Here is an 18,798-nt window from a genome sequence, read left to right on the forward strand (position 1 = left end):
AAAAAGAGAGACTGATTTTATGACTGTCAATATAAGGAAGGTAGTTTTCTGATTGTAGCTCCAAGCAGCAAGGCCTGCATGTCCAAGGGTCTCCTCTGTGCTGTCAAACTTACTGCTACTCCCATTTGGCGGGCTCCAGCCCCCAGCTCATATGGCACTTGAATCCTAAACAAGCCAAATACTCCTTGGGCAAAACAGTGTTGGAATCATGAAGTAGGTGAATCGGTGTGCTAATATTTTCTTCTACCCTCTTTTATTAGTTCAGTCCTTTGTCTGGAGGTCAGGTCTTATGTTTTTGCTCAAGAACAGCCTTGGATCCAGATCTTTCTATGTGCACCTCCTGCATGGCAAGAATCAGATATGCACTGCGACATCCACCTCAGTTATTGAAATAGGGTATCAGTGTGATTTTTCCTGAACAGTCCTCTGCCAAATTCCTCCTTGCCTCCATTTCTCTGGTAGCAGGGTCCCCTGTCCTCTGCTGGTGTCTGTTGAAGGCAGCTGCTTCCTACTGCCAAAGCACTCCTGACTGTCTAAAGCTGCCAGCATCTCCACAGGCAGAAGGGGTCATGTCGAGCTTCATTCCTCTCTCCGCACTGCCTGCAGTGCAGTACCCAACCAGAGACAACCTTTCTCCAGCTGTGTAGAGGACAAGCCTGGCCCTCTAAAGCTGGGGAAATCATTGTTTCCTACCTTGGAGTCTCACCAGCCTTTAAATTTCCATAGAACAGTTGACCCCGTCCCTGAAACACTGGAAAGGAAAAAGGAAGTCGCCTGTGCCCTACCTAGTTTTGAGACCCACTCAAAAACTTCCACAGTCAGATGCACAGAGGAGAGATGGTATCACACACACACACACACACACACACACACACACACACACACACACACATACACACACACACATATCCCTCAAAGATTCAGAGATGTTTCCAAGGGCACGGGGAGATGAGATGGCTCTTCTGTGAACATAGGGTCCTGTATTTTTATCTATGCCATCCTGCTGCAATCTGCTCACTGCCAACACTGCAAATCCTGAGGATGATGAGCTAAGGTTGTGTGCGTGCGTGTGTCTGTGTGTACTGAGGCTTATGCTATGTGCTGTCACTAAGCTTTTGTGTTCAAAGTTGAGGCTCTAACCATTTTGAATCATATCTCTACTTCCAGATTTTTGGTGATTCATTGGACATAGGAGTGTCACAGACTGGCTTCAAAACACAATCCTCATATCTCAGCCTCCTGAGTAGCAAGGATGAAAGGTCGAGCCATGAACACTCAGCTGAGTCAAGTGCTTTCTGTGGAGCAGGTCATAAACCCACACATAGTGATGTACACTGGCAACTCAAGATTCTCTTCTCAAATATTCCCTTTCTCTCCTATCCACAATTAGAAGTAACTTGATGGAAAAAGCAACTTAATTTTCAAAGATTCAAAATTTAACATTAAAAAATCCACAGGGTGGCTCTCGCACGCGGGGCCGCGGCTGCCATGGCTTCTCCTCGCGGGGGCGGCGGGAGGCCGTTCGGCTAGGCGTTGGCGGCTTCGGCGGCGACCCCAGACCGGAAAGCGGAAGGAATTCTGCTGCGCGGTGGCAAGCATCTGGCTCATGTGGCAGAATGGCACTGAGCCACTCACTGAAAGAGCGTACTATCTCAGAGAACAGCCCGATCATCCTGTTACAGGGCCTCCAGGGCCAAGTAACCACTGTGGACCTGCGGGATGAGAGTGTGGCCCGTGGACGCATCGACAACGTTGATGCCTTTATGAACATCCGCCTGGCCAAGGTCACCTACACCGATCGTTGGGGACATCAGGTTGAGCTGGATGACCTTTTTGTGACAGGCCGCAATGTGAGGTATGTGCACATCCCAGATGACGTGAACATCACCGCAACCATTGAGCATCAGCTACAAATCATCCATCGTGTGCGCAACTTTGGTGGCAAAGGCCAAGGCCGGCATGAATTTCCCTCAAAAAAATTTAAGTAAGGCTGGGTGCTGATTGGCTCATGCCTATAATCCTAGCTGCTCTGGAGGCTGAGATCTATGGATTGTGATTTAAAGCCAGCCTGGGCAGAAAAGTCCCTTTGAGACTCTTATCTCCAGTTAGCCACTCAAAAACTGAAGTGGAGCTGTGCCTAAAGTAGTAGAGTGCGAGCCTTGAGCAAAATAGCTCAGGGACAGTGCCCAGGCCTTGAATTCAAGTCCCAACAGCCAGGGGAAAAAAAAAAAACTTAAATGAGGCTGTCCCCCTACCAAGCTCCAAACTCAGGTCCACCTATATTCTGAGCCAGTACCCCGCCATCTCTCTCTGCCTAGAGCCTGGTATCTTTAACAGATACCATCTTTCACAGCTGCCTTTCATAGGGTCCACCTCCAAGGCTCACCCTGAGACTCAGAGTCCTATCTGTCTGCCTGTGGCCTTGGGGTAGTCGACAGTCCCCCTTTTTTGATCATTTGTATTGGAATCTGTAATTTACTGAATTAGGGCATGTGTCAAAAGATTTTTAAAAAATCCTTTTGCAATTGTGTTCATCTCATAAAACCAAACTTGGATGCAAACAAGAAAAAAAAATCCACAGGGTTTGATTAATACAAATCTATGATATACAAACCCTTAATTTTGATTATGTTCTAAAAATTAAGAGCCTGTGATTGTATATAGACTCCCTTCTTGAATACTTGTTTGTTAAACATGTCATTTAAATATGATGTAAAAATCAATGTTAGTAAATTCTTTAATAAAAAAATCCACAGGGGCTGGGAGTTTGGCCTAGTGGTAAGAGTGCTTGCCTAGCATGCACAATGACCAAGTTTGATTCCTCGGTACCACATACATAGAAAAAAAAAAAAAACCAGAAGTGGTGCTCTGGCTCAAATGGTGGAGCATTAGTCCTTAAGGAAAGCCCAAGGATAATACTCAGGCCCTGAGTTCAAGCTCCAGGACTGGAAAAAAATAAATTATAAAGGCCGAGAGTTTGGCCTAGCAGTAAGAGCACCTGCCTAGCATGCATGAAGACCCGGGTTCGATTCCTCAGTATCATATACATAGAAAAAGCCGGAAATGGTGTTATGGCTTAAGTGGTAGAGCTCTAGCCTTGAGAAAGTCCAAGGACAGTGCTCAGACCCTGAGTTCAAGCCCCAGGACTGGCAAAAAAAAAAAGTTTAAAAAAATCCACAACATTAGAAAATTATGCTTTAGGGAGGAAAATGATCAACTAAGTTTGAAAGGTCCAATATCAGGGCAGACCATTCCGTTTGTCACTGAAGAGCTGGGTTTCTCTGCCATAGCTGCTCTCTGTCTGTAGGAACATCTAAGCCTGCTGACCACAATGGCTAGGAGTCAAAAAGGATTAAAACCCAGGATCCACCTTCAAACCGTTGAGAGGGGCAAGAGTCTAAAGATAAATACCGCAGCTTCCTCAGAGGAACAATTGTGGGGTGTGTTTGCAAACTTTTCCAGAGCCCTTCTCCAGCCTTCTAGTAGGAAGGGACCCTGGTGTTCATGACAGAACTGATCATTATCGAGATCTTAACTTGTTTTCCTTTCGTGTCTCATTGGCTACTCTGTCCCCATATTTCTAGGTATCACCTCACAAATAAATACCTGAAATAAGTCTTTTACTTTTGGATTAGCTTTCAAGACGCTCAAGCAAAGACAGAAACCACATGCACGCAAGCGCACACACACACACACACATTTGAGATTGTCTAGACACTAGAAAAGCATCAGTTCAAAGCCAGCCTCAGCTATAAAGGTCGGTCCTGTCTAACATAAAAAGTTAAACATCAGAGATTATATTTTAGAAATTGCATGTGCAGTCACACAGACCTCCGGTGGGGTGACCTCAGTTGTTTATTAAAGCAGTTGGAAAATTCCTATGTCATTGCTCCAGGGATTTCACAGACCTGGGGGGGAATAGGTGGATGGCTAGCTGAGAATAGCCTGTAGCTAGTACACATGGAGAAAGAGCTCAGGTTAAGAACCGTCTCCAGTGTGGAGAGTCGGGGAGTGATAATTAAACTCAGTTTGATTAGACCGTAGAACCCTAGAGAGGCCTGCTTAGGACAAACAGACAGGACTTGTTATGATTTAACAGTCATTATGATGTTAACTTGGCTAATATCATATGTTTTTAGGACATTACTTAACATTGGAAGAAGAAAATGCATCAAGTATGAAGAAACCCTTTGCAAACAGTGCAGAAGGCAATGGAGAAAGACAAACAGAATGAGGTCTGACAGGCCAGACCATACTGGAGCAAACTTGGTGATACTACTTTCAGTCATCGTGTAGGCAAACACTGCCTGACCAAGTGTGCTGTGAACTCTCACCACCAGAGCCAGTTTAGCAGAACTAAGACAGAAAGAAGCGTTGGAGGCCAGCCAGAAAGCAGTCTGGTACTTTCAGCCTAGATGCTGTGGAATGAAAAGATGTAGTCAAGGCCCAAAAAGCTGAGATTATGCATACCTTGGCTCTGAATTTTGTCAGAAAGTCATTGGAAAACAAAAACTCCTGAGACTTGGCTGGTGACATGTCTCACACCTGTAATCCTAGCTACTCAGGAGGCTGAGATCTGAGGATCAAGGTTCAAAGCCAGCCCAGGCACTAAAGACTGTGAGACTCTTATCTCCAGTTAGCCACTAGAAAATGGAAGTGGTGCTGTGGCTCTAGGGGTAACATGGTAGCCTTGAGCTGAAGAGCTCAGGGAGCTTGAGCTTAAGTGTCCAGGCCCAGAGTCTAAGCCCCATAACCAACGAAAACAAAACAACAACAACAACAACAACAACAACAACAACAAAACCTCTTGAGACTTACTAGTACCTAGAATAGTGAAGCTGAGCATAAGAAACTCACCTCTGTAAAAGCTGACACACTGAAAACTCTACAGGAAGGAATAGGAGATACACTAGGCCTCCTTGGCACAGGTCGAAACTTTCTTAATAAGGACCAAGAATCACAACAAATCAGAGAAAGGCTGGATAAGTGGGACTGCATTAAAGTGCAGAGCTTTTGTATGGCAAAGGACATAGCTAGTAAACTAATCAGGAAGCCTACAGAGTGGGAGAAGATCTTCACCAACCAAACAACGGACAAAGGCCTCATATCTAAAATATATCAACAACTCAAAAAATTGAATCACTCCAAAACTAACCTCCAAAGTAACAACCATCCCATTAAAAAATGGGCCAAAGACTTAAAGAGAGTCTTCTCTGAAGAAGAAACAAAAATGGCCTATAGACACATGAAGAAATGCTCAACATCTCTGGTCATAAAAGAAATGCAAATCAAAACAACTCTAAGATTCCACCTCACTCCAGCTAGAATGGCCAGGATCAGGAAAACGAATGACAACAGATGCTGGAGGGGATGTGGCCAGGAGGGATCACTACTACACTGTTGGTGGGAGTGCAAATTCGTTCAACCACTATGGAAAGCAGTGTGGCAGTGCCTCAAAAGGCTAAACATACAACTCCCCTATGACCCAGCAATTCCACTACTTGGCATTTACCCAACCACCCAGAAACAAGGACATACTAAACCCACTAGCACAACAATGTTCATTGCAGCACTATTCACCATAGCAAAGATATGGAACCAACCTAGATGTCCCTCAGTTGATGAGTGGATCAACAAGTTGTGGTATTTGTACACAATGGAATTCTATGCTGCTGTCAGAAAGAATGACATCGCCCCAATTGTTAGGAAATGGAAAGACTTAGAAAAAATCATATTAAGTGAAGTAAGCCAGACTCAAAGGAACTTAGGCTCAATGGTTTCCCTCATTCGTCATAATCAGTAGAAACCTTGGGCTCTACTAGCAGAGATTTGTAATAGAGCAAAATCTTGATACATAAGGACATATAATGTGAAGCTAATTGAAAGGACCTCCAGGATAGTGAAACAAAAGCCATATGCTGTCTCTCATCTCCTTTGCTGTCCCTTGGTTATCTCATATTGGTATAGTATCTCACTTTGTTATCTGATATATTGAATTTATTTGTATTTGGATATTTGAAATTTGATAGGGAAGGGGGGAAAACCAAGACGGGTGAGGGGTGTGGGGGGGGGAGGGAAATGGGTACCAAGACATGTGAAAGGGTATCAATGTATGTGAATTAATGCACCTTCTATCTGGCAAATATCATGTAACCCTTTTACTAATTACAATAAAAAAAAAAGAAAAAAAAAAAGAAACTCACCTCTGGCTTCTATTAAACTGTCTTCAGATTTTTAAGGAATCAGAGCTTATGGGGGGCAGACTTTGAAAAGAACCTAGAATTTCAAGTAGGCATTTTCATCCCCTTTTTCAAGAGTGGGGAAAAATTTTTAAAAAACACTTAGCCTTGGGCCGGGAGTTTGGCCTAGTGATAGAGCTCTTGTCTAGCATGCACGAAGACCCTGGTTCGATTCCTTGGTGTCAAATACATAGAAAAAAAGCTGGAAGTGGTGCTGTGGCTTAAGTGGTAGAGCTCTAGCCTTGAGAAATGTCCAAGGACAGGGCTCAGGCCCTGAGTTCAAGCCCCACAACTGGAAAAAAAAAAACACACACACACACTTAGCCTAGGCCCTGCTTTATGGTTCTAGGCCTGAATTCATAAAAGGGAAAGCCCCTGATCTGCTCAGGAACAACATTGTAAGGAAAAATGAACTTTTTTCTTCTAAATAATTTACACTATGTCAGCCAGGCATATTGGGTCTTGCTTATCATCTCAGCATTTAAAAGGCCCCCAAAAGCCCAAGAAATCAAGGCAAAACAAAAACAAAAGCCAACATGCCAGTAGGTACAGAGAATATCCAGTGTGGCCAACACATGTGCCACCTGCTAAATTTTAAGTCAATTTCCAAAACAGGGACTTGTTTTGTCATCTTTGTGAACTGCAGGGACCCTGGGTATGTCTAATATTTTCTGTTTGCCATTCGGTTCTCTTCCTGGCCAGGAGACTTATCAGTAGAAATTATATCAGCAGACTTCCAGGTATTCTGGCTTCCATCTTCCAATGGGAAACCTGGAAGGAGGCCAGAGAGAGACGGGGAGAAGGGAAGAGGGAGAGGGGAGAGGGAAAAAAGGAGAGAGACGTTACTTATTTTTCTAGATTCTTCTCCACAAAGACACCCCAGGCTGGCTGTGGACTCAACAAAGATTATTACTTCTTTCATGGAGGCTTAGAAGGAGACTGAAAGAACTCACTCTTCCTAATGACTCTCTCTCCCCTTCTCTCCCTTCCCCTTACCTTGTAGCAACTCTGTGGCTGCCAGCCTGGATTTTTTTCCTTCACCATTGGGGTTCCCCTACTTCTTCATATTGGTCTTTGGTAATTGAATCTCCTTTGAATGATTTCACTCTGTGTATACCGTATGCCTCCTGGTGAAGCCCTGGACGCCATTACACTGGGAACTAGGGGAAGGATGAACTAGCTAGGGTAGCCACAGTGTAGGAGCAGTGTGAGGATGATCTAGCTTACACCTGAGCAGCTCAGAGAATCGGAAAGAGCTGACAAATGACCAGCCCAAGGACTGCAGCTCAAGTCCACCAAAGCAGCTTTGACAAGACTTTTCCTTCCAACTATATAGATGCAAAAGAGCACAGTCCCAGATGAGAACAGGGACTCAGACCAGCCACATGGCCAGGGGTTCGTGTCAGATATACTGTTCATTTTGAGCCAACAACAACAAATTCTTCCACTCATCCTTCTTCACTCTCTAGGAGTTCTGAGCATCAGCAAGGTCCATGAAGGACTGAAGGTGGGACTGGATCAGCTTCCCATGGAGAGATTGAGAAATTTCCCCCCAGAAAACAAACTCACTTACATGCTTCCTTGAAAATCTTGGAATGTCTTTAAATCATAAAGCAAAATAACATGAGGAGTCTGTCTGGGTGACAGAAAAACAGTGGCCCTGTTGAAGGTTATTCATCTGTTTGTCCTCTGGGAAGAGATTGACGGAGAGAAGAGAACATATATTAGGACAATAAAGAATTGACCAGCAGCCAGAAAAGCCCAGTAAGGGAAGGAAGGCTGACTGAAGCTATCTATTCACTCCTCAGACGTACACTAACATGAATGATTTGCAGAAGGGTGTGATTTTGTTTGGTCTTTGCAAGCTTCTGTAGGCCTAGAACCTGTACAACATAGCAATCTCCAGAATGTAAAACATGTAAAACATGACCAATGGTCTGTAAGCTGAGACACTACCTAAGGCTCCCTAGAAAGGTGTGGTAAGAGAGGGGCTTAGTGGGGACAAAGTCTCTCCCTGTGATTACAAAAGAGATTATTCTTACTTACATAAATGCAAACAAAACCCGTTCCCATAAGCTGACTGTACACAACCAGGCCATATGAAAAAGAGGTGGCTTCTACATATGGACACGGACAGAAAGATAACTGGGGAGAAAGGCATGATGGGAAGGAAGCACATGCTAATAAACAGCTGATTTAAATCCTTCCTGGTGGTATCCAAAGGACACACTAAGGTAGAGGTCAAAGAGAAAATATTAAAGAAATGACCCTCAATTAGCACCAGACTTCTTTGAGAACTTTAGTAAGATCTTTCGATACCCCAGCTCTACCTTCCGGCCTGAGCATCACTAACGTTTAGTCACCCAATCACGTGCTACCCAACTTTTGTGAATAAAAGTTGTGTTTGCTGAAGTCTTCACTGACAGTGTCTACCAAGAAGATTTGACAGTCCATCTCCATCAAATCAGAAGTTTACCACTTAGCCATATTTAATATTCTTTTTAATATATTTTATTGTAATTAATAGAAGGGTTACATTATATTTGCCAGATAGAAGGTACATTTCTTAAAAATCATTGCTACCCCTTCTCATGTTTTTGTCCCTATTTCCTTCCCCCACCCCCCATCTTATTTTCCCCCTTCCCTATCCTATTTCAAATAAACAAATAAACATACATACAATATATCAGATAACAAGGTAAGATGAGAAATAACATAGTACATTAAGAACAACAGTCACACCTTATATGGCTCTTGTTTCCATATCTTGGAGGTCCTTTCATTTCATATTTAATATTCTTATTAAGAAACTAAAGCCTCAGCTGTGTACCAGTGACTCATATTGGTTATCCTCATAACTTAAAAGACTGAGGTCTGAGGATTAGGGTTCAAAGCTAGCCTGAGCAAAAAAAAAAAAAAGATATCTTCCAAGTGGCTAAAAATAATAGTGTAGCAATAATAATAGCAGCTAACTTTTAAGCACTGGCTCTTCACAACAACCATGCCTATTTTCCAGATTATAAAACCAAGGCTAAGAGAGTTTCTGTAGTCTGCATGTAGGTAGGTAGCTGAGATAGGAAGTGTGGCGTTCTAGAGCAGAAGCTCTCAGTCCTGCAGCTCCCTTGCAGAAGTGGCTATCTGCTCCCTGCTTCACCCAGGTTGTGCCAGGTTGGAAGACTGTGCCCAGAATTGCTGTGACAATAGAGGGAAATAACAAGCATTTTGCACATACATTTCATGAAACCTTTTGAAACCAAATTAGGGAGAATGAAGTACATACACTATATCCACCCAACACACTTGAACGTTTACCTTAAGAATAAAGGAAGTAGCAACTTAAAATAACTATAAAATTCTTATTATCAGAAATGGAACAAAACTTAGTTCTGAGCTACTAAAAAAATGTAGGAGAATATGATTTAAAACGTACAACCAAAACCAAATGGCCTATGGCAAGATCTGGTTCAAAATCTTTGAACAGAGCCTTCGTCATTTAAAATTGGCTCTTACTACAAGTTTTTTTGGTTGTATTTTTTAATCTAATTTTATTGTCAATGTGAGTACAGAGGGTATACAGTTACATATGTAAGCTAGTGAGCACATTTCTTGCCAAACATTGTTACCCCCTCCCTTGTTTTTCTCCTACTTTCCCACTCCCAGTTCTCCCCCTTCCTGCCGCCAGGTTGTAAAGTTCATTCTCAACATATTGTCTTCCTGTATTTTATTTCCCAGGAATTTCCATGAGGTGCATATGCCAAGGGTCTGGCATTTTCCTCCATTATCATGACACTTCCAGGCATAGTCCTCCCCATCCTGTGGCAGGTGGGTGGGAGGGTAGAGTCAAACAGTCCGTCAGGAAGAGGCATGACCACCAGAGGGCGTGCCCTCTGCGGCTTGGGGCTTCCTTTGGCAGTACACTTCCATATCATTTTATTTGTTTTAAACAAAATATATTCATTACCTTATTATCGGACATATCATATGGATTATTAAATGACTGATATTCATTGGGATGAATTAATAATCATAATAAAAGCACATGAAAATATTTAAGAATTAATATGTAAGAATGGCCAAAAGGGGGCTGTGAAATTCTGGGAGAACAAACCATCTTTCTGCTTTCTTCTGTTTGTAATTTCTTAGAACAATGCTAAAAGGAATAAGCTAGGAATTATAAATTTTCTTTTCCTTTCTTTTGAGTCATAGAGCTTCAACTTGACCTGGGTACTGTCCCTGAGCTCTTCAACTCAATGCTACCGCCCTACCCTTGAGCCAAGCCCCATTTCCAGTTTTCTAGAGATTAATTGGAGATAAGAGTCTCAGGTCCTTTTGTGCCTGGACTGGCTTTGAACCTTGATCCTCAGATCTCAGCCTCCTGAGTAGTTAGGATCACAAGTGTGAGCCACCACACCTGGCTTGGAATGATAGATATTTTTGTGTAGACAGAGCACATTAATGTACCTGTAATTATTTTTACTAGGAGCTAATACTTCTTCAGGGTTGTGCTGTTTTCTAAGAGTTAAGTTGCACAGGTGGAAATAGTTTTTTCTTCACATCCTAGCAGAAGATAAAAAGAAAACGACATTTGTTTTCCAGTATCCTGAACCATATTTCTGAAATCCAAAATAAATTTCTCTCCTTCTTCAACTTCCTAGTTTGAATCCCTTCCCCTACTCCAGGCCCCACTCAGTACCCTCTACTTTCCTTCTGCCTCAAGGAAATCAGAAGGAATTGGTGATAAATTAGAATCTGGGTCTTTCTATCTCATTCATAGAAAATTGGTAAACTAAGAAATTGTACAAGAAATCATTTATAAAGAACTAGAAACTCTACTGACAGCATACTCATCCATAAATCTTTATCAGACATGTTTTTTGTCAGTCCAGGGGCTTGAACTGTGGGCCCCGGCACTGTCCCTAAACCTCTGTGCACAAGACTAGTTAGTGCTCTACCACTTGAGCCACAGCATCACTTCTGGCTTTTTCTTAGTACTTTATTGGAGATAAGGGTATTTCATGGACTTTCCTCTCTGGGCTGGCTTTGAACCATGATCCTTAGATCTCAGCTTTCTGAATAGCTAGGATTACAGGCATGAGCCCACCAGTACCCAGCTTTATCAGACTTTTAAGCCCCCCAAATATAGATCACATCTAGTCTAATCAGGAAAAGCATACAAGCATGCCTGGTTGTTTATATAGGCATAACAAAACATTAATTTATAAGTCTTTTATTAATTTTTCTCTTCTAGAAGGTATCATAAATAAGCTCAGCTGGACTTATTTTTTTTTTTTTTGTCTTCATGGTTTTCTATCCTGAGACTGAACCTCTGGGGACAATCTGAAGAAGTTGTCTACAGCAAATGTTATCTTCAGCCCCTGTCACAAGTAAATTCCTGTTTCTGAGGTTTACAAGACAGCCAGGAGGTTCTGAGGCACAAACTGAGTGGTGGCTGATTGCAGCCTTCGGGACAGCATTGGAGAAAAGCACAAGTGATCTGCAGATTGAAAAATATTTCAATAGCACAGGCAAATGGATTGCATATGACTCGCAAAGCAAAAGGCCTGACAACTCCTATCAAGAACACTGGGACGGGAGTGTCTGTGCTGGTTCAGGCCCGGGCCGCCCAGCGCCAGGCCTCGCAAAATCTAGATCAAGAATTTCTGCTCACGGCCAGGCAGAAGGATGCCAAGTCTGTCAAGATCTAGAAAAACAAACAAAGACAGCATGAAGTTCAAGGTCTGCTGCAGCAGATACCTGTACACCCTGGTTACCACAGACAAGGAGAAGGCTGAAAAACTGAAGCAGTCCCTGCTTCCAGGTTTGGTGGTGAAGGAGCTAAAATGAACCAGACACAGATTGGAACTGTACATTAAAATCTTGAAAAATTAAAAAAAAAAAAACCAACACTGAGACGGGGCTAGGAGTTTGGCCTAGTGGTAGAGTGCTTGCCTAGCATGCACGAAGACCGGGGTTCGATTCCTCAGTACCACATACATAGAAAAAGCCATAAGTGACACTGTGGTTCAAGTGGTAGAGCTCTAGCCTTGAGAAAGCTTGAGGACAGAGCTCAGGCCCTGAGTGCAACGCTCAGCACTGGAGAAAACAACAATAACAACACTGAAACGAAGAAGGAACTTTGTTTCTGTGGTATGCAAGGTGAAGATAATAAGGCCATCTCAGAAAAAGACCAAATGTTTGTACCCCCAATTAAAAACCACTGGCCAAGAAGAGGCCAGTTTCAATATTAAGAAGTAAGATCATGACAAAGTTTTAAATAACAAGTCAAATGCTGAGCAATGGCTTTTGACTTCCATCATCAAAGAGCTACAATTCTGATTAATATGAGAAATTCATCAGAATTATTATTTCCAAGTTTTCCCAAGGTTCAAACACATAAGGGTATTGAAAAATATTCAGGCCTTCTCAAGAAACACAAAATTTCTACAGCACTATATTGATAATACAGACTTAACAGATTAACCTTATACATCTTTTTAATTTTTAATTGCTATTATAAAATGGATGTACAGAGGAGTTACAGTTACACAAAAGTCAGGTAAATAGTATATTTCTCTTGGGACAATGTCACCTTTTCCTCGCTTGTCTTCCAGTTTTTCCTCCTGTTCCTACACACAAGTTATATAGTTCATTTCAATATAGTGTCTACTGAATACCACCAATGCGTTTCTTCACTCTTTGTCCCTTCAAAGACAGATAAATGAACAAACAAGACAGATAACACAAAAAAAACAAAGAAAAATCCTCTTAAACTATTATATTAATGTTATCTATACAAATTTAGCACATCTAACATACCTAAAGAGAAGAGCATAGTCCCTTCACTGTGAGATGAATAACAAATCCCTAAAACCTAAGCATTATTCATATTGCCTAATAGCAAAGGCAGGACACAATTTATGCTTTGATCAAATGAGGCGAACACGTCGCTGTATTAGAGTCTGCGAGCTACCACTAGAGGGCATCACAAACAGATTTCAGAACAAATCCCAAGGACTTTGTCTTTCTCAGTTCAGCTTTGACTGTAGCATGTCTTTGTGAATGGTTACGGAAGGTACATCTCCTTGAGACTAGCAGCGCTCTTCTCTCCTATTTAGGTTCCACAACAGCTTCATGGATACAAATCCTTCAGGGGATTTCTACCAAAGGTGGAGATGCAGAAGGTAACATTAGAAGCTTCCTCTTGTACAGTATTAAACCAGACTCATTTGTTTTTGAGTTGCGTTTAGTTTTTATTGCTTTTTGAGTTAGAGGACAGTACACTTTGTTTACATAACTTCAGGTTTCATAAGAAGATAGAGATATTTGCTTCAGACATTTTTAAGAAATAAAAGATAAAATGCATAAAACACTTTTTGTCATTTTAACTCTTTCCTGGGTCCATTGCTTTTCCTTTCCCAATTTTTTTTAACAAATTCAGAACAAATCACTATTGAGAAATTGACCAATGTCCTCACCTTATTTCTAATACTTTTATGACAATAAAGAGCTTCCATTTTTATTTATATTGTAGTTAGAGTTCTATAGATGTGGGTTTAGCGTCCATGGATACAACTAATCACAGGTCAAAAATACACAAGAGAAAGAGTACAGATACACAAGGTCTACATACCCTTTTTTCTATACCACAAACTATATACAGCCTAAACTTCAGAGGACTATAGCATTTACATGGCATAACATATTATCTTTTTGAAAACATTGAGAGCACTTAAAGTATACATGTTTGTGTAGATTCTATGCAAATACTATGTCAATTTAAATAAGGAACTTGCATATATATATATATCTGCAGGCTATTGCATCATAGTGGGATCTTGGAACTAAGTTCTCATGAATACCAAGGGGCAGGTGGTATATATTCTATTTATTGTGTTAGAAAAGGAATTATTTTTTATCCTTTCATTCTTTATTCCTGTTTCCAGATTGAAAATTACATGTTTTCTTCCTGTTCACTACATATTCTATTTTCAGGGCAGTGTACATGTTATATTCACAGCCTTGGAATGTGGAAATATGCTCTTCCTTGCTCCTGTTTGTCATGTCATTCATAATACTCTTTATCTTTAAGGATTGGCCATTACTCATAAATACTTTATTCTATATTTTTGAGGGTCTTCCATTAGCTCTATTCCTGGTGTAGCTGAAAGTATACAACTAATCGAATTGCTCGTCCTCGTTGGTAATCTAAGTACCATAGCTTATAGGACGGACAAAGTATAAAAATCTTTACAATATTCTCTTATTGTGCTTTTAATATTCATGGGATCTCAAGTCTCTGATTTCATTTTTGGTAATTTTATTTTGGGACCTTTTCTCTTTCTCTTTTCTTTCTTTCTTCTTTTTTTTAAGAGGTAATTCTGGTACTGAAAAGGCTTCCAGCCTTTTTTGCTTTCAGTGCTTCTAGTAGAATCTTGATTTTTGTGCAGTCTAGGACCACTATCCTCCTATTTGTGCTTCCAGTAAACCTGAGATGATAGGTGTATACCTCTACGCTCAGCTCTTTTTATTTTTTGGTTATGGGTTTTGAACTCTGGGCCTGGGCGCTGTCCCAGGGGTCTTCACTTCAAGGCTAGCACTCTACTACTTGAGCCACAGCACCACTTCCGGTTTCTGGTGGTTAATTGGAGATAAGAATCTTGTGGATTTTTCATGCCGGGACTGGGTTTGAACGACGATCCTCAGATCTCAACCTCCTAAGTAGCTAGGATTATAGGCAACAGCCACCAGGGCCCATCTAAACCCAACTTTTGATTAGTTGAGATAGGATCTTAGGTATTTTCCCCTAAGCTGGTCTCAAACCATGATTGTCCAACTCCTAAATAACTAGGATTACAAGCATGAGCCACTGTGCCTTGTTTTTTGTTGTTGTTGTTTTGTTTTGTTTTGTTTTTTCCTAAGCTTGGATGGAGGCTTACCAAGTTTTACTGATACTTTCCAAAACTCAGTTTTTGATTTTGTTGATTTTCAGATTATCCAGATGCTTATGGAGTGAAATATTGGTTTAAATTTATTTTCTGTTCTTTTATTTCTGCTCTACTTTAAATTATTTCTTTTATTTTGCTTATTTAGTGTTTGTCTCTTAAATTGTGTCATTAATGTACATTAATTATACATATTAGTGAGATTCAGGGGATATTTCATACAGGCACAGTGTACAGTGATCAAATCAAAGTTTTTTTCCACCTTCCTCCTTTCCATGTCCTCTTCAATCTCTAGAAATCACAATTCTACATTCAGATTGACTTTCTTAGCTATTACATGATAAATAAAATAGCATGTAGCACTTTGTTCCTTTGGTTTCATGTTTTCTTGGACTATTGATCCCTTTACCTTTAGTTACTACCTATTTTTATCTCTGACCATTTTCTTGCTCTAAAGAAACCATGATAAACCAGCGCCATGATAAACATCTTTATCGTAACAGTGTGTGTCAGGCAGCCAGGAAAAAGGGCCATCGTTGAGAGAGGGGTGTATTCATCAGATTCATTTCTTGGTATCTACCATGATCAGCTGGTCTCTCCTGGTGACAAAAATAAGATTAGAGCCTGAAATGCAAAGCCTGGCAGCAGTAAAGGAGAAAATCCTGTACCCTTAATTCCATATGTGTTGAATCATTTCAGAAGGAATGAGACATCATGCATTTCATCCCCGAATAATCCAACATACATTCAAACAACAACAAGAAGTTAAGGCGGTTCCCTGACATAACTACACCACCATTATCATACCTGACAATCAATGATAGCTCTCTAATCCACTGTAATACCCAGTTGTGCTTTAATCTCCCTTAGCTCTCCATTCCAGATATTTTATCCACCTTTGTTCTGCTCTGAGCTCTGAAAGGCTGGTGTCTGCACACTGCCACAGCCAGGCTTCCAACCAGAGCAGCCAATGAAAGCACTAAAGGCCAAGTAGGACCATCATCACCAAGATACTCTGGGGGAAGTGTGGGGGTTTTCCTCTAGGACACTCTGCCTCGTTATTGGTGTGGTATAGCACCTTGTTCAACAGTTCCAGCTGCTCCAGGCTCCCATCCCAGCCCTGGGAAAAGGACTAGACATGACTTCCTTATTAAGCCTCCAGTACTTCAGCATTCCCTACTGCTTTCTTTAGCCCTGCCTATGCCTGTCAATAGTGTCTTCATGATTCATGATTCTGTCTTTCCAGTTTGCCATATGCCTCCTGTGAGGACCCTGCTCGATATTGGAATAGTCACTAGGCCCACTGTATTTCTTACATTTTACCTTTTTCCACCAAAATCCAATCACTGACCCTATTAGGTTTGTTTCTGCCTACTGAGTCTCTCTTTTCTTTCTTTCTTTCTTTCTTTCTTTCTTTCTTTCTTTCTTTTTTGAATTTTATTTTACTGTTGGGGTGATGTACACAGGGGTTGCAGTTACATTCATCAAGTACTAGATACATTACTTTGCTTGATCATTGTTAACCCTTCCCATATTTTTCCTCCCACTTTATTTCCCCCATTCCTTTGCACTCATCTTGTTTTTCCCTTGTTGGTAATGGAGCTTGAACTCTGGCCTGGGCACTGTCCCTGAGCACTTTAGCTCATGGCTAGTGCCCTGCAACTTTGACCCACTGCACCACTTCCACTTTTCCAGTGGTTAATTGGAGATAAGAGTCTCACAGTCTTTCATGCCCCGGCTGGCTTTGAATTGCAATCCTCAGATCTCAGTCTCCTAACTACAATTGCAGTCATGAGCCACCGTAGCCCAGTTTAGTCTCTCCTTCCTTTGTTACCTGTTATTGATTGAACCTAATCAAGCCTTTATATCCAACAGACATTTTAAGCATTGTCAGGTTATGGTGCATAACTTACAAAGCTTATCTTCAGGAGTTACATAGCATTAATAGGAAAATCAGTTCATATGTTCAAAGAATGAGTATAGCCCTGTCTCACAACTGTAAAAAGTACCCTCCAATTCAACCTCAGACATTTGCTATTTTTGAGTAATCTGTGGAAGTAATACTAAAATGCCATGTCAATATCTGGCTCTCAACTGTGTGCTAACAATTATAGCATCAATTTGGTCCTCACTGTACTGCTTGCTTCATTATAGCATGCAAATGAATACATCTTTTATTTTTTATCATTACTTCTATGCTTATTAGTTGCTATTTTTCTGTACAGAAGAGCCTCCCTACACATCAGGAGCTGTTTGTTTTTCTTAATTGCAGTTGCTATAGTAAAAGTAGAACTTAATTTTTCCCATTTCATTTCTTATTCAGAAATTAGGTAATCATTGAAATGCTATCTGTGGTACAACCGTCTGTATTGCATTTCATTGATGTGCTTAAAAAACTGTGCTTGAATTGGTTATCAGGGAAATTGAACGCTATACTTTCCTATATGGAGTCTATTCAGTTCTGTCTGCCTGTTCTACCTTTGATAATTACTTCAAAGGTGTCCTGAGCAGCCCTAGTCATTTAGACAGTTTTAGCTAATAGAAATAGACCTCCAGTAGCACAATCTGTGGGAAGAAAAGCCATTATGAGTAGCTGGTAATTACACCACAATCAGATTGCATGTCTCATAGGAGCACTCAAAATGCATTCTAAAGGACTAGCAGTGTGTGTGTGTGTGTGTGTGTGTGTGTGTGTGTGTGTGTGTGTGTGTGAGAGAGAGAGAGAGAGAGAGAGAGAGAGAGAGAGAGAGAGAGAGAGCGAGAGAGAGAGAGATTCTTGAAATTCAGTTCTGTCTTTCTGTTGTTTGCTCAATAGGTTTCCTGCAATAAGCCATTTTGCTCCTCTAAGTGCTCTGTCTGGAAAGAATAATGGATTTTTTAAAAGCTAAGTGGAAAAGATTTCTGGGTTCTTGTTTGGGTTTTTAAAAGCAATTATTTGGGGTCTGGGCCATCCATTATCTGTAAGCACTCCTTGGGTGTCTTGGCCACTCCATGCGTGTGGTTCTATGGTTTGCTAGAGTTAGCAGCGGCCATTCACCAAGCTTTTGGGGAAGAATACTGGTAGTCACCATTACAAGCTCACTTGCCCTGGGCTCTTCTCTGCAGCGCTCACCTCCTAGTAGCTATTTTTCCAAAATAAACACCAAAGGAGAGACAAAACTAAGTGGAGGGAAAAGGCTAATGCAACCACTCATAAACAAAGTCTTTTTCCATAAGACCAGTAACAATTACCTGGAATTCCTAACATTCCCTGATTATCACAAAGAAAACCTCCTTTTACAGTTGATGAAATCTCTACAGCCATTAAAGAAAACACAATGAGTCATAGATGCCCCAAGCATCTAGAGTATAGAGTGTACAGAAAACTGTGATATGGTCTGCCTGGCTGCTGGCATATTTGCTTTCAGATGCCTCTATTTCCCTCTTTCATCCACAGAGCAGCTGCTAGTATGTTCCCTGCAATCTATCATTCCTGGTTTATTCATTTTCTATTAACGTGTATCAAATTGCTATAAGCTTAAGTGGTTTACAACATCACATATTTAATATCTCTTAGTTTGGTAGGTCAAAAATCTAACCATGTTTCTAACTAGTTCTCCGCCCATGATTAAACAAAG

General features: G+C 41.1%; 1 protein-coding gene and 1 pseudogene across 2 annotated transcripts; both read left to right on the forward strand.

Moving 5' to 3' along the window:
- The first annotated feature begins 1,587 nt into the window (after positions 1-1,587).
- LOC150064500 (U7 snRNA-associated Sm-like protein LSm10) lies at positions 1,588-4,405 on the forward strand. 2 transcript variants are annotated; one of them, XM_090331157.1, is made up of 2 exons: positions 1,588-1,855; positions 4,140-4,405. In XM_090331157.1, exons 1-2 carry the CDS (start codon positions 1,617-1,619, stop codon positions 4,294-4,296), a joined length of 396 nt encoding a protein of 131 aa, XP_090187283.1. In that variant the 5' UTR covers positions 1,588-1,616; the 3' UTR covers positions 4,297-4,405. The 2 variants fall into 2 exon arrangements, with proteins under 2 accessions (XP_090187283.1, XP_090187284.1); XM_090331158.1 differs by lacking the exon at positions 4,140-4,405 and having other exon boundaries at positions 1,588-2,097.
- Positions 4,406-5,184: 779 nt separating this feature from the next.
- Positions 5,185-12,083, forward strand: LOC150064501 (large ribosomal subunit protein eL38-like; annotated as a pseudogene).
- The last annotated feature ends 6,715 nt before the right edge of the window (positions 12,084-18,798 follow it).

Source organism: Megascapheus bottae, chromosome 4, assembly GCF_031878675.1.
Source record: "Megascapheus bottae isolate mThoBot1 chromosome 4, mThoBot2.hap1, whole genome shotgun sequence".
In the NCBI taxonomy this organism is placed as follows: domain Eukaryota; kingdom Metazoa; phylum Chordata; class Mammalia; order Rodentia; family Geomyidae; genus Megascapheus; species Megascapheus bottae.

What these genes read in the sequence shown, in the direction of transcription:
- LOC150064500 (XM_090331157.1), top strand. Translation starts at nt 1,617, where the DNA reads ATGGCACTGAGCCACTCACTGAAAGAGCGTACTATCTCAGAGAACAGC. An exon ending in GTGACAGGCCGCAATGTGAG is followed by an intron (nt 1,856 to 4,139) that starts GTATGTGCACAT and finishes ATATGTTTTTAG; the next exon opens with GACATTACTTAACATTGGAA.